Source organism: Heteronotia binoei, chromosome 6 (assembly GCF_032191835.1).
Source record: "Heteronotia binoei isolate CCM8104 ecotype False Entrance Well chromosome 6, APGP_CSIRO_Hbin_v1, whole genome shotgun sequence".
NCBI lineage: Eukaryota > Metazoa > Chordata > Lepidosauria > Squamata > Gekkonidae > Heteronotia > Heteronotia binoei.
The window spans coordinates 41,319,805-41,334,998 of NC_083228.1; the positions used below are offsets into that span (position 1 = coordinate 41,319,805).

The 15,194-nt window shown below is 41.5% G+C and overlaps 1 protein-coding gene across 1 annotated transcript in view; it reads left to right on the forward strand.

Moving 5' to 3' along the window:
• The window catches only part of DNTT (DNA nucleotidylexotransferase), a 165,612-nt gene that overhangs the window by 18,222 nt on the left and 132,196 nt on the right, over positions 1-15,194 (forward strand). Inside the window, exon 3 of the mRNA XM_060240826.1 lies at positions 11,470-11,589. Coding sequence (XP_060096809.1) covers positions 11,470-11,589 — 120 coding nt within the window. The remainder of the gene's footprint in view (positions 1-11,469; positions 11,590-15,194) is intronic.

Here is a 15,194-nt window from a genome sequence, read left to right on the forward strand (position 1 = left end):
TTCTTATAGCCTAGACCATCTTTATGTAGAGCAACAATTCGTTTTCTCAGATACTCAGAGAGTTCATTGCCATGAGGTGCCATGTGGAACTTCCAGTGACCAGTATGAGAGAGTGAGAGTGATAACCTGCTCCCCCTTCATACCTGATACTTTGTATCACTAGTGAGTCACATGACACCAGGGAAGGAAAATGGCTACTTGGGCCCCATTTAGACATTATCACTTAGGGGTGCATTCACTTTTGTTGCCAGCAGTTTAGACATTAATGACGGTGTGTTGCGTAATTTTGAGGGGACAGCACATTTACACTGTTATACAAGCTGAAGACTCACTACTTTACATTGTAGCCAGGTGTAATTTCTTCAGTGTTGTCACATGAAAAGATATACTTAAATATTTACAAAATGTGAGGAGGTGTATTCACTTCTGTGACATACTGTATGCAGTGCCACAAAATTCCTTCCGGGCAGTCATCCCATGTGATTTCAAAGTGCAACATCTATGTAGCTAGAGAGGCTAGAATGCTTTCCTCATCTTCAGCAGCTCTGAGACTGCTGCTGTGACTGTAGGAACCACTTCAGATTTATGTACTCTTTTAAATCCCACTGTTTTGCACTTAATGCGGTTGTGGATGAGAGCAAGTCAGAGGATGATCACACGAAAGGAGCTGAGCAGCGCTGCGTGTAAGAGAAGATATGTTTGTTAACATACAGGGGTGGAATTCTAGCAGGAGCTACTTTGCATATTAAGCCACACCCCCGATGTAGCCAATCCTCCAAGAGCTTACAAAAAAGAGCCTTGTAAGCTCTTGGAGGATAGGCTACATCAGGGGTGTGTGGCCTAATATGCAAAGGAGCTCCTGCTAGAATTCCACCCATGTTAACATATATTTGAGGAGGGACAGTGGCTCAGTGGTAGAGCAGAAGGTCCCAGGTTCAGTCCCCGGCATCTCCAACTAAAAAGGGTCTGGGCAAATAGGCATGAAAAACCTCAGCTTGAGACCCTGGAGAGTCACTGCCAGTCTGAGTAGACAATATTGACTTTGATGGACCGATGGTCTGATTTAGTATAAGGTGGCTTCATATGTTCATATGGTAACCATTCATTCCTTTGCTCACTGAATGAGTCAAGGGTAGGTACAATAAACATAGAAGTGTTTCTAATTAGTTAGTTATAAAGGGGTACAAATCTAGGGGATAGTAACAGCTCTAGAAAAGTTTCATCAGCAGAAATCCCACACTGATCTGTCAGTCTTTTCTTAACCTGAACTGATAAAAATCCAATACTGTTCCCAGACTCTTTTTGAAAACTCTGTTCATTACAGACACCACACATTCAAAGTGTCGTCCTAAGAGCATTTATGAAGACATGATAGGGGGCAACTCATCTATGCTGATTAATGAATGTGAACAAGATAATAGGCTAATAATTCTAAGGGTCAGACAACTTCTTAACTAATGCAACTTTAGTGTCTTATCAAAAGACAAATGTAGCCACCAGATGGAGCTATTGTTCTCAGCTCTAAATATTTTGCATTTAGTATTTATTGCCATTGCAATGGTTGAAGAGAATTTCTAAAAAATGCAAATCCCACAAAGCATGATGCTTATGGTTGACATGTGTTTGTTTTACTGTATTTGGTCATATACATACATGTGTACAATTATATAATCATCCACTGCATAATATGGGAGGTTTCCTAAAAGGTTTTGACTTAGATCCCAAGGTTTCATTCTGTTGGTGTACCACCTCTGAAATGGCTTTTCCATTTGTGGAGGAGGGAGATTTTTGCTGATTTCCTTCCAATGACAATTCTGCCCCAGAGCCCAGCAGGCCACACTTACTCCTTGCTCAGGAAAACAGCCCTTGTTCAAACAAGACAGATGCAGGCCTGTTCAGAAGATAGGACAGAAGTAATTCATTTGGTGAGGGCAATCCACTTACCTCAGCAGAAATCCCTCATGATTCTCCAGCCTCCTGTGAGGTGGGGCCCAAACAACTCTCCTTTAATAGCCTTCGCTACCTCCTGTTCCTAGCCAGGAGGAGCTGCCAAGAAACAAGGAATGTGGATAGGAATCAAGGCAATGACATCTTAATTAATCCCACTTTATAACTACAGGCACAACTCTAGAATTAGTACAGTTTCAGGACTCAGCTACAGATTAAGAAAACAAATACAGGAAGGTTACTAACCTACTTGAGACTAAGAATCCTGGCATCTGATCTCCCAACCCTGTTAGGAGATTCAGATGGATAAACGAGTAAAAGGGGTGCTGAGCTTCTCACAGTCTCTCCCCACCCTGCTAAAGTCACACACATGGACATTAGGGAAAGCTCCTTTTCAGATCTCCTCCCATGAGCGTCAAAAAGGGCTTAATGAATCCTGTCCTTGGGTTCTGGGGCATAAAGCCCAACAGAACCTGCTTAGCCAACAGAGAGTCATTAACATACCAAAAAGATGGCCGTGTTTTCACTATGAGTCTTAACTAGACAGATGAGGTTTCCCCTAGCCATGGGGTGGCCTCAAAGTTGATTGATCGTCATAAATCTTCTTGTCACATCTGCCCTTCATCCATCACACTCTCTTCCTGCTGCAGACTTCAAAGCTGCTGCCAACACTGTTCCATTGTGCCTACTGACCTGCAGCGATACAGTCTTGGGGAACACAGAAAGCTGTAGTGAGAGGGGGTAGGTTAGAGTAGTTGCCACTTCCTGGTACAGCTCCACCAGTGCACTGCTGATGATCCAGATGTTTCAGTTTGCATCGCAGCCCCAGAATGGAATTGCTACATGGACTGTCAGAATGACCAGTAAAGCTAGTAACAGCAAACAGTGCTTGTGAGCTTGTGTGTTCACAGCGAATGAGTTCTGCATGATTATTGCCATCAGCATTAAGTTATATCCAATACTTTACCATGCCTTTTAAAATTACAGGAACAGATATGAAATGTATGAAATGAGGAGCTTTCATTTGTCCCTGTTCTTGTAGCCTCTTGTGATCCCTGGAAAGATCACATGGAGGATCATTTGTACAGTTTGGTGGGCTGAAGTGAGGGAGAATGGGGGACTAGTATAATCACCCCTCTTTCCTCTTCTTGCAATGCACTCCACTGGGGTCAATTTTATCCTCTTGTCCCTCTTCACTCCAGCCTACTGACCGGTATTGCTAGTCCTGTGCATGGATCCTATGATCTCCTCTTAGGAATGATCTTTCCAGGGGTCAGAAGGGACTCCAAGAATTGAGAGGAGTGACAGAAAATTCTGTGTGCTTTCCATGCTTGGATGGTTTTGTTCCTGCCCTTTAAGAGCTCTGCATCCATACTAAACTAGAGGGTAGCGGTGAAAGAGCTGGCTGATTATTTCTATTTCATATATCAACTTCAGTCTGAGTCAGCTCCTGCGTATGCGAGTGACTTCCTTCTGATTGTTACCTCTTCCTATATAATCAGAGACTGCGGGTAGCTGTGTTGGTCTAACAGAAAATCAGAAACAGAAGCCATGTTGTGCAGTTAATTAAGGCTAATCAAACAACACAGAACAGCATGTAAACTTTGAAGTACTCCAGCATTCATCAGGCTGTATATTAGAACCCAAGGAGCAGGGAAGGAAAAAAAATATTTTGGGCCTCTTGAATGTATCCTGTATAGAATGCCATGCAGGCTTGGATTAGAAGGTTCTGCATGTAGCTGGTTTCCAGTTACACCTTGATTCTATGATGAAGAGAACTGATGAAGAGTGGTGGGGCCTTGAAAACTTGCTATGGTGATCTTGCCCTCTACCCTCCTTCAAACACAGGATTTTCCCTCTGTTTTTTCTTTCTTTCTGGCTGAGCAACCCCTTTATCTGTTTTATTCTTATCTGAAGGTTTATGGCTGTTGCACCCTGTCACGTTGTAATATTTTGATGCTGTCTTAGCCCAGGGACATGAGGGAAGAGACAAGATCACCTCCTTGACTTATACTTCTGAAAATGGCACAGAATAGGCTTCTGAAAAGTTTAAAAATAAACAATATATTTTATTCAATGTAAGGAGAAAAGGTCAGGTAGAATCAGTGATAAAACATCTGAGGTAAATTAGTAATGACTCTGAGGTAATTTAGTAATTTCACAAACTTCAGTTAATATATTTTCAACAAGTAAGAGTTTTACCCTGGATTTTTTTTTAGTTTGTTTTTTTTTTGCCTATTCCGCTCTGAAAACAGTAACAGGAAATCCACCAGTTTCAACAGTGGCTGAGTACTAGTATGTTGATGGTAATAGTGTGGGTGAAGTAATACAGCTTAGATGAGCCCCCTGGAACATCATTTGGATGGTGAAGGGTTGTATCACCACCACCACCACCACCACCATCAACTTGGCTTTTTGTAGCAGGAACTCCTTTGCATATTAGGCCACACACCCCTGTTATTGCCAATTTTCCAAAAGCTTACAGGGCTCTTAGTACAGGGCATACTGTAAGCTCCAGAAGGATTGGCTACATCAGGGATGTGTGGCCTAATATGCAAAGGAGTACCTGCTACAAAAGCCGCCGCCGCCATCATCATCATCATCATCATCATCATCATCATCATCATCATTACTGTTGTTGTTGTTTCAATTTACTGCAGGGCTCTCGGTGATATACAGAAGCATTAAAAACATTTGCCAAATAAAACAGAAATATATAAACAGATGGTGGATACTAATACAGTAATTATCCAGATTTGCAGACTGCTGGCCTCTCTGAGGGCAGTGGGGAGAGGGGCAAAGCAAGCATGAAGAATAGAGGAGGGTGCCAGCAAAGATGGGAACGTTTGTTGTCCTCAACTGAAGGCCTAGTGGAACTTCTCTGCCTTGCAGGCCATGTGGAATTGCATAAGATCCCAAAGGATTCTGATGGAATTTGGCAGAGAGTTCCTCCAGGTTGGGGCCACAACTGAAAAGGCCCTAGCCATAGTCAAGGACAGCCAGATATCTTTAGGGTTAATCCTCAGACCAAGCCTGGGGCCTTGGTGACTTCATGGATTTGGGACAGGAAGCCCTTCAGCGATACCATTATCCTTGACCAATAGACCTTCCGGCTAGGGAGACAGGAAGTAGTGCACCTCCCTCTAGCATAATGAAGGCTTGTCAAGGAGAAGTCTGAACCGTATGTATGTGATGGCTCAAGTGTTAGAGCCAGGATGGCCTCACCTATAAATTCAGGGATGCACAAACAAGAGGAGGCCTGATCCTTTTGCATCCCACCAGTCTCCCACACAGTAAATGGATTTGGAATGAGGTTTGGCTGGTGGATTCCATGGATCCCCTTTGATCAACATAATTAATTCATTAGTTAAACTTGGCTTTTTAAATTGCCCAACTGAAGGTGTCAGCTCTCCTTATTCTGCTAGGTTGATGGGATGCCAGTTCTGTTTCTTTTCAAAAATGTACTGCTCTAGTACAAATACAAGTACAAATATTATACAGTGCAGGTATTTCAAAGATTGGAGTAACTTGTAGCTAATTGTTCATGCTTCTTTTTTACTTTCTTATGAATACATTGCTATTAAGAGGTGCAGTAATGATATCTCTTTGATTCGGGATGGCACATTTTTAAAGAAAAGCATGAACAGCTACAAAAGGAAGGAGGGTGATGTCCCAGCAGACCTTCATATTATTAGGGTGCTAGTACTTTGTGTAATAAATGGCTAGTAGAATAAGAAGTACACTAGCTAGAATAAGAAGTACACTAGCTAATTAGCATGTATCCAAATGAACTTTGTCTAATCAAGACACTTATCAATGTAATAACAATTTTAATGCAATAGAACTGCTGCAAATAATACAAGGGGAGAGAAGACCTGATCTTTTTCAGCCGCTTAAAAGCTGCTCATGATGTCGCGCTGCCCGAATGGTAGAATTGTGCAGATACTCTGCTGCCTCGAGGACCCAGTAAGAGTTGAAATAAAGGTTAATTGGTTTTTAAGGGTTTTCAAATTAATTTTTTGTTGTAATTTAATTGGAGCGACATGAAGTAGAAATTTGTTTTAGTACGATCAGCTAATTTTAGACAAGGGTCAGGGACAGCATAATGGACCCTATGAGGGTGTGGACTTTTCTGCTACAGGGTAGCTGGTGAGACAAGACAAGGTCAAGCTAGCCCAGGAGGTGGAGAGCTGCAGGAGGCTGATGCTACAATTAGGTAAAACAAGGCAGCTGTCTCAGATTTTGAGCCCCATTAAATATTACTGATTTGTGATTTTTTTTAAAAAAAACACACACCACAATTGCTGTACATTTATTGTTGGGGAGGCAAGATTTTCCATCTCAGTGTGTCCTGAGTCATCTGTCCTGAGGGCTGGAGCACAGAACCTTTGTGGTCAGAGGGTTCTGGGATGATCAAGTCATTATTTAATTCTACTGGTCAACCAGTAGCAATTTTATCAAAGTAGTTTTGGGGAAGCAAATGGGCGGAAAGACAACTGTCAGTAGAGCAAGGATGTTGCTTTACTTAGATGATTTCAGAAGCAATGTCTGAAGAGCCTCTCCTTTTAAAGGGAGCCTTGTTAAGGAAGACACAATGAGCCATTTTGTTGAATGGCAAAATATTTGCTTTTTTGGGAGGTGTTCTGTTCCCCTTATGGGATACCTCTGAGCCCCTCTTCGCATTTACTTTGACCCAACCAACATGATTTGTCTAGCTGTGTAGGCCCATAGAGTGTTCAGGGCTCCCCAACTTGTGTTCTCATAGCTCCCCCTCTTGGCAGCCCTGATAGACTCCTGGGTTCTAGGACTGGGCCTTCCTGCACTGGCTTCTCAGGTTATGGTTGTCTCCCAGTTCCAGACTATGTGGCAGAGAAGATCTGTGCAACTTGAACATTAAGGGGCAGTGGTCCAGAGGCAGAGCATCTGCTTGACATGCAAAAACTCCCAGATTCAGTCCTTGGTATCTTCAGTTAAAAGTACCAGGTAGTAAATGGTGAAAGATCTCTGCCTGAGAACCCGGAGAACTTCTGCCAGTCTGAATATAAACAAAACTAGTAATTTTGATAATCCAATGGTCTGATTCAATATGATACAGATTCACATGCTCATGTGTTTGTGTTCAACATTAAGGTGGAGATCACCCAAGAAACAATCTCAGTATTACTACCTCTTGCACATGGATGGACTTACCCAACCCTGTTCTTTGTCAGACAGAGGCAGCTAAGGGATTGGTCTGGAGAAGCAATGGTTTCTGCTTATTGTTGGAATGGAGGATGGGAGTGAGTGAATCAGGTGTCCTTAATTTGGTTGTCAGTTCTGGCTTGGGAAGTTCCTGGAAATTTGGGGGTGGTGCCTGAAGAAGTCAGGGTTTGGGAAGTGGGGGGAGCTCAGCAGGGTTCCGATGCCATACAGTCTGTCCCCAAAAGCTGCTGTTTTCTCCAGGGGAACTGATCTGTCATCTGGAACTTTTAGGATTTTAAGATATTGTGACTGAAAACTGGTACCGTTTTCGCACACAGCTTACCATGTGGTCACGTTCCTGTTCTCTCCGCAGCGTCCGTCGGATTTCCCACTATTTGTGCTGGAGTTACAGGAAGTGCCGCGGCTTTTGCGTAGCAAACGTAAGCTGGGTTTTAGCGGTTTATGTTTGCTACGCAGAAGCCGCAGCGCTTCCTGTAACTCTGGCGCAGATAGTGGGAAATCTGACGGATGCTGTGGAGAGAACAGGAACATGACCGCATGATAAGCTGTGTGCAAAAATGGTCTGGGTGTGAGATAGGGTAGGCAGACCCCAGGTCCAGTCAGGGAATCCCCCAGTCTTTGGGGTTCCAATCTGCCACCAGCTGGCCAGCAGGGGAAATCCCACCCCCAGATAGGGATGTCATCACGTGACATCTCTGATGCAATGACGTCACTAGGAAGTGATATCATTGCCTCACTGATATTGCATGACAAGGCTCTGGTTTCTGGACAAACCCTATGGTTTTATAGACAAAAAAACCATATAGGTTTTGCCCAAAACATAGAAAATCAAATGTGACATCAGCAATGTGATGACATCACTTCTGAGAAGACTCCCAGGCTGGCTCAGGATCCCCGCCCCCCAGGCAGTGAGGTAGGACCTGGCAACCCTAGTGTGAGAAAATAGAGGGAAATATTTTTAGAGGAAGTGCCTGCTACTTCTTGGTACCTCGTCATCATTGTTTTGAAAGGGGATAGTACACACAGCATCTAGGTGTCAGCATTCTAGTGAGGAGGCCATTTGAGTAATTTTTGGTTTCCTTTCCAGGTTTAAAGACAAATTGACCAGGTATTGTAAGCACCTTTTCATCTTCTAGCCCACTGAGTGATAAACAGAATGAGATTTATTTAAGCCATAACAAAATGAAATGAAGTGGGGAAGATACAGACGTAAATATACAACATAAAATGCCATTGGTCTGATTTCATTTCAGCTCACAGAAATGATGGCTTTATGGATAACCATTGGAGGTTATTTGAAAATAGAAAATCAATTGTATATCTGTTAGACTAAGACAGCTTTTCCATCAACAGGGCAGTGAGGAATCTCTCTCACACACTCTGTATTATGGGATGGCAAAGCCAATAATGTAAAAAACCTTGATTTGTCCTGTTCTGCAAACCCAGTGACACTGACTGCAGGCTGTTTCACAAAGTTTCTGTCTGAAATAGTGGTCTCCAGAGGTATAAAGTTTCCGCAGAGGGAGCTTGTTTTAGGTGATTAAACAATTTTCCAGGCCATGTTGATACTTAATCATGTTGTATTAAGGGGCCATCCTAACTGAAGCCATGGTTAATAAATCACACTTGAACATACACTTTCTTCAGCCAGCTCTTGGATTATATAGTTGAAACTGCAGTTCTGAGGAGTCCTAACTTTGCAGGTTCTGAGATGAATTCTGTTAATTTCCGATCATCAGTATTGCTTCCAAATCTTTTGAATTGCAATGGTGTTTTCTGGCATGCCAGCTGGCTGCAACATAGTGTGATGTCTGCCATTTAAAGATCACCTTTGAATCATAATTCATACACTGTATTATTATCATCTGAATAATTTTGTTGTAATCTACTGAATCCCTTTGAGCTATTCACCAGGGAATGCTCAGACACGCACAGAGTAATTTCTTTCCCTTCAAAACACACAGCGAAAATTGCCAGAAAACTGTGCTTACTACCATCATTATAAATTATCCTAATACAAGTACCACTGAATGAATTTCTGGTCTCCACTGGATCATATATAATGGCAACTTCTCCATGAAATAATATTAGCATAATAGCTTATCTAGTGCAGCAAAACTCTTTTGTCCCATATATTACAGTCATGTCTCTCTTAGAGGCACGGAAGAAAGCTTCCCACTGTGTACCTGGTTCCCTCCACTTTCCCCCCTTAAATTTGTCAATTCAGAACTAATCCATCTGGAACAACTGTTCACATGCTTTCAAACTGAGCTGTTCTATACTTTTAGTTTGTGGATCAATTTATTAAGAAAGGAAGGAGCTCTGTGCGTTCATGACATTGAATTCTTTGCTAAACTCGGTTATTCTCTCATGCAAAAAATATTTTGATAAGTCGCTAGCAGAGCAATCCAAAGCAGAATTACAGTTTTTAAACTGCACTGAAGTCAATGGGCTTAGAATGCTATAACTCTGTTTAGGACTGCATTGTAGTTTCCTGGCTATTTGTTTCTCTTGTAGGGTAGCGGAAGTGTTAAATAAGCTTTCATAAATTATAAAAGCATTTTAAAATGGAAGCTGTTCTGAATTTTGGAATTAGAACCATTTAATTTTCCTAATTAAAATGTTGGCTTTTATTCAAAAACAACTCGGAAACAGAACATTTGACAGCATTCAGAACACACAGCAGGACTATGCAGTATACCCCATTTCTCCTGGGTTCTCTAGTCATGTTGTGGGCCAGTATACACCCATCTTCTTTGATATTGCTTGGGCAAGGCTGACCTAGACTGTCTGGCCCCTCAGGCAAGGCGAACTTCCGGCACCCCCCTCTGCAGTGATAATGTCACCGAGTCACATGGGGATGCCCAATTCGGTGCCCCCAGAAGGCTGGTGCCCTAGGCAATCACCTAGTTTTCCTAGTGGCAAGGCTGGCCCTGTGCTTGGGGATGGGGCACGTTTGCCACTGGACGTTTCTCAGACACCCTTCCAGTTTCTTATGTTTTAAAGTACTTGTGTTGTAAGTTTATATGTTCTCTTCAAATTTTGTTTATAGAAACACACAATTAGATGAAAGCAAGCATGGTGTAGTGGTTAGAGAGTCAGACTGCAATCTGAAAGATGCAGGATTGAATCCCCACTCTGCCCTGAAAGCTAGCTGAGTGATTCTGGGCCAGACATATTCTTTCAGCATAACCTACCTCATAGATCTTGAATGGAGGTGGGGGAAATGATGATGTAAGTTGCTTTGGGGACAAAAACAATGTATAAATAAATAAAGTGTCCCTAACGTACCTGATGTGCGTTTCCAAATGTTGTAGCCAGAAGGCAGATCAGTACCATGGGGACTCCTGACTTGGCACCATCCTTGTGGCAGATGTAATGTGTGCTCCAGCTGTTGGTGATTTTGTTTATTAAAACATTTCCTCTGCACCTTTTGCCATTTCCAGCCCTCAAGGCAGCTTATCTGTTACTTAAGATAGCAATGATATTAACAATAAAAGCAAGAAAAAAAATGTAGCAGAAAAAAAATGAACTCAACTATTGCCAATAGAAACCCATAAATTGCCAAGAGTCACAGGCTACTGAGAGGTGTAAGTAAAAATGAGTTTTCATAGATACCCAAATGTCAGTAAAGTGAACATCTGATAAAGGTGCCTGGGGAAAACATTTATCAATCTGGGTGCAACAGCTTCCCTTGTCTTTGGTAGCTGGTCTCCTAACTTCTGAAGGTGGGGGGAATCCAGACCAAGGCTTCAACAGATATCTCAAAACTTGAACAAGCCCATATGTGACCATGTGGCCCTTTGAGAGGTTCAAAGCCATGTCTGGTTCAAAGCCATGTCTGTGAGCCAAATGTTGAGTAACTTCACTCAATAAGTTTGGAGATGATGTGAAGTGATGTGATAGTTCAATTTGTGATGGTATGAATGTGTTATTCAGACATGCAAGTTATCACAAGATACTGCAGTCAATAGAGTCGCATGTGCTTGTGAATTTTCATTTGCTTTAGTTTACATGTAGTACATGAAGTGTATTGGCTCTGTATTAATTTTCTATATTGTCAGTTTCAGAGCTTGTTGAGCTCCTTGTTGATAAAATAATTCCCCATAAGAAAAGAATATTGTGAGAACGTATCTAATTTATTTTGGTTAAAAAGCACCAGTGTCTTTATGAGAGTGGCAGATATACTTGTTGCTAGATCAGGCCTTTGACTGTTTGCGGCATGGCCATAAAAAGGATAAACATATTCCAGAGAAGCAGGACTCAGGTTTCAAAGTAAATTTTGAGTTGACAAACTGCTCATTTTTCTCCTCCGTCTAGGTGACTGAAGAGCATTCTTCTGCATCTGTGCATCCATTGGACACTTCATTTCTTGCCACCGTCTCCCAATATGCATGTCAGAGGAGGACAACTTTAAATAATTATAACAAAAAATTCACGGTAATGTCTAACTTTATTCTGAACCTGGATTATTGTACTGAACTGCAGTTGCTTTTAAATATCATGTACTGTTTTTTAATATTGTTCACAAAGCTTCCAGGAAATGGTGACATCTGATGAGAATACATGCTATCAGGGTTTTTTTTGTAGCAGGAATTTATTTGCATATCAGGTCACACATCCCTGATATAGCCAATCCTCCAAGAGCTTACAGGGCTCTTAGTACAGGGTCTATGGTAAGCTTCAGGAGGATTGGCTACATCAGGGACATGTGGCCTAATATGCAAAGGAGTTCCTGCCACAAAAAAAAAAGGCCTACATGCTATGCATGTTTACGCAGAAGTAAGTCCTGTGGAGTTCATTACTCAGGATCTTGGCACAATTCTGCTTAAAACAATTTGCATGATTGAGTTCCACTTTTAAAAATGTAAACTCCTATCCTCACGTGTTATCCAGTACTAAAACTGGTGTTCTGTTGTGTGCTGATGGCACAGTCATTATTTTTCAAAGTACACTGGTGTTTCATGGGAACTCAAACAATTGTTACAAGGGTACTTAAGAAGTGATACAATGGCTTGGATCCTGAACAGCATTTTGGAAAGTGCAAAGATTTTCAGCCTGTTGAGTATGACTTTCTCTCCTCTCAATCCTGTGACAGCCACAGGTGCCTCCCAGAATCCTGTTCCTCAGTGACAGGGGTTAGGCCCCTATCAATATGTACATAACATTAGGACTATTTCACCCCAACATGCACAACTTTATACATACTTATATTGAATCTTGTTTGCCCAAGCATTTGGCCACTCACCAAGTTTGGAGAAATTATCTCAGAGCCCTTCACAATTCACTTAACCCCCCCCCCCCCTCAGTTATAGCTAGTGAGCATGTGGTTGTTCCCGTCTTTAATAATATTTTGGGGTTTTTTTCTAATACAAATGCAATATAGACTTGAAATTGTTTTCTGTAGTTATACATTTAAACTGGATTTCTATTCTCCAGGGAACATTGGGAGACATAGGTCTCTGAGTTTAGACATTTTTAATAGGTAATTTGCAACACATTGCAAACTACAGATCCCAGGACTGCTCCGTGCAACCCGTAATAGTAAAAGTTATGTAAAACTAGTATTAGTGTTCAGTGCAGAGTTGCCCTATAATGACTGGCAAGTTGCAGTAGAGCCTGCTCTTGAGGTAAAGAACAAGGAGTTGTACTTACCATGAAGCTATTCAGAAAAGCTTTAAAATTTAGACCTTCTTTCCTGCTGTTTCTATATCTGGGGCTGGTGCTATGGGTGTAATTCATAGGCTTGGGAAAAGATGTTCTAAAAGATTGTTTTTTGCACAAATAAGGATGAGAAATGACGCATCAGTATAATCTACTTATACAAGCTGTGGGCAACCAACCATTAAATGACGCATTGTCTTGGGCTGAATGCCATGTTGCTTGCAAATTAGGTCCAAACCATCTTGAATTATGTGTTGGTGATGGCATCTTGTTATAACCGCTTTATTTTAAGATATAAATATATTGCTTTCCCCCCTTTCCCTTTGTAAGTTGGTGATAGCTTTACTTGGCTTAGCTATTTTTAGCTTTTTATGTTAGAACTGCAGTCTGTGTTAGGCTTTGCCGGCTTTGATAAATACAGGGATTTTTCACTTAGAGGTGACCCATGGGAATCTGAAACCTCACTTTCCCCCTAGTTTTCTCTCTTAAAAGAGTAGCTGTTTTATAAAGGCAATTAAATGTGACATTTTCCATGCTGTCAAGTGAAGCAAGAAAACAGGTGTTTTGTTAACATGGCAGTTTCTTGAGCGTAATGAAGCTTAAATAGTCTTTCTTAGTTGTTGCTGAGTACTTTTAGGTGATTAAAATTTGTGTTATTTTGCATTCTGAATGCTAACCAATGTATGCTTTACAGCTGATATTTGAATTGGTTTTAATAGCAACAGCATAGCTTTGTATATATATAATTAAAGATCTAATTGCTTTGACCTGTGTCTACAATAGGAAATATTCCAGATTTGTTTGTACACTGTTTGCTATCAGTTTATGTAATGTGTATCATATCATGCAGTGGTAATGCTATATTGGATTTCAGATATTATTTCTAATACAACACAAAACCGTGGCTTATTTTCATTATGATTAGCATGTGAAACCAGGGTCTGGATTGTAGATGACCATTATCTTATCTCTGGTTTATCCTGATTAATCTGTCTTGCTATCCCAGAACAAACTGCAACACAGGGAAAAGCATCATAGTGTCATCCACTAATTTATCATTGGCTAGTGGCACTGCAGGGGTAGGGAAACACAACTCTCTTGGCCCAAGCCTCTTGATATCCAACAGGTGAGATTCCACAATCGGCAGACTTCTACATTCTGCTGCTTAGAGGCCGCCTTGAAGCCTGGGAGCAGGAAGGCCAGTCTGGAAACAGTGTGTTTTCCATACCTGGCCAATAGTGGAATGTAGTATTGGAACTTGGAGATCTCCCAGAATTTCAGCTTTACCCCATAGAAAAATGGCAGTTCTGGAAGGTAGATTTTAGGGAATCACATCTCTGCTGGGTTCCCTCCACTCCCCAAGCCTTTCACAGGCCCTGGGCAAATCTCCAAACATTTCACAATCCAGAGTTGGCAACCTAGTGCTGTATATCTCCCAGACCTGATTCACCACCATCTTGTTTGGGCAATGAAACAACTAAAGCTTCCTTTGATTTTGATTGCCACATGTAAACATGGAGCATGCCAACATTCCTGTACCTTTAAAGAAGACAAGACAAAGACAAACGGGGAAACTGCTACTGAGAGGCAGTGAAAGGTGACAGTGGAATAAGTTACGAGGAGCTCTTGTTGGGTCACTTGGTAGCCTGAGAACTGGCAAACCAGAATGAAACATGAGTGGGTTTCCCATTTATGGGCAACCTGAAGCCACAGTTAATGACCATTGTTCTTAATAAATTAGCTTGAGATCCTGGCTCAAGGTAATTCAACTAACATGAGTAATTAAACTAATGGTTAGGGTTTCCAGATTTGAGCTGGGGAATACCTGAAGCATGAGGTTTGAGGAGGGGAAGTACATAAGTGGGGTATAATGCCATGGAGTCTGCCTTCCAAAGTGGCCATTTTCTCCAAGTTGCCTGGAGATCAGTTGTTATCCCAAGAAATCTTCAGTTCCAGGTGGAGGTTGGCAATCCTACTAGCTGTTAATTAGTAGAACGGAATTAAGAAGCTAGCTATTGATAGGTTAATTAAATCACAGCTTCACATGATGCTTGAACTGACATATTACAGTTTTGGGGTCTGTTCTGTGTCTTGAATACTATTAATTCAGGGCTTTTTTCCTGGACAAAGAGGCGCTGGAACTCTCAAGAGGGAAATGGAGAAACACATGGATTCTCCCCATGATCACAAACTTTTAAACATTTTTTTATAATTCTGTTTCCTCAAAGAGGTTCCAGAACTCCAGTCCACCATGTTCCACCAAGGAAAAAGCCCTGGTGGTCATGTATAATATAATTCTACTTGAAGACTCTTCTAACATTTTGTTTTTGTATGTAAAACAACTATATCCTGCCATTCAGTATACAAAAAGATCTCTGTGG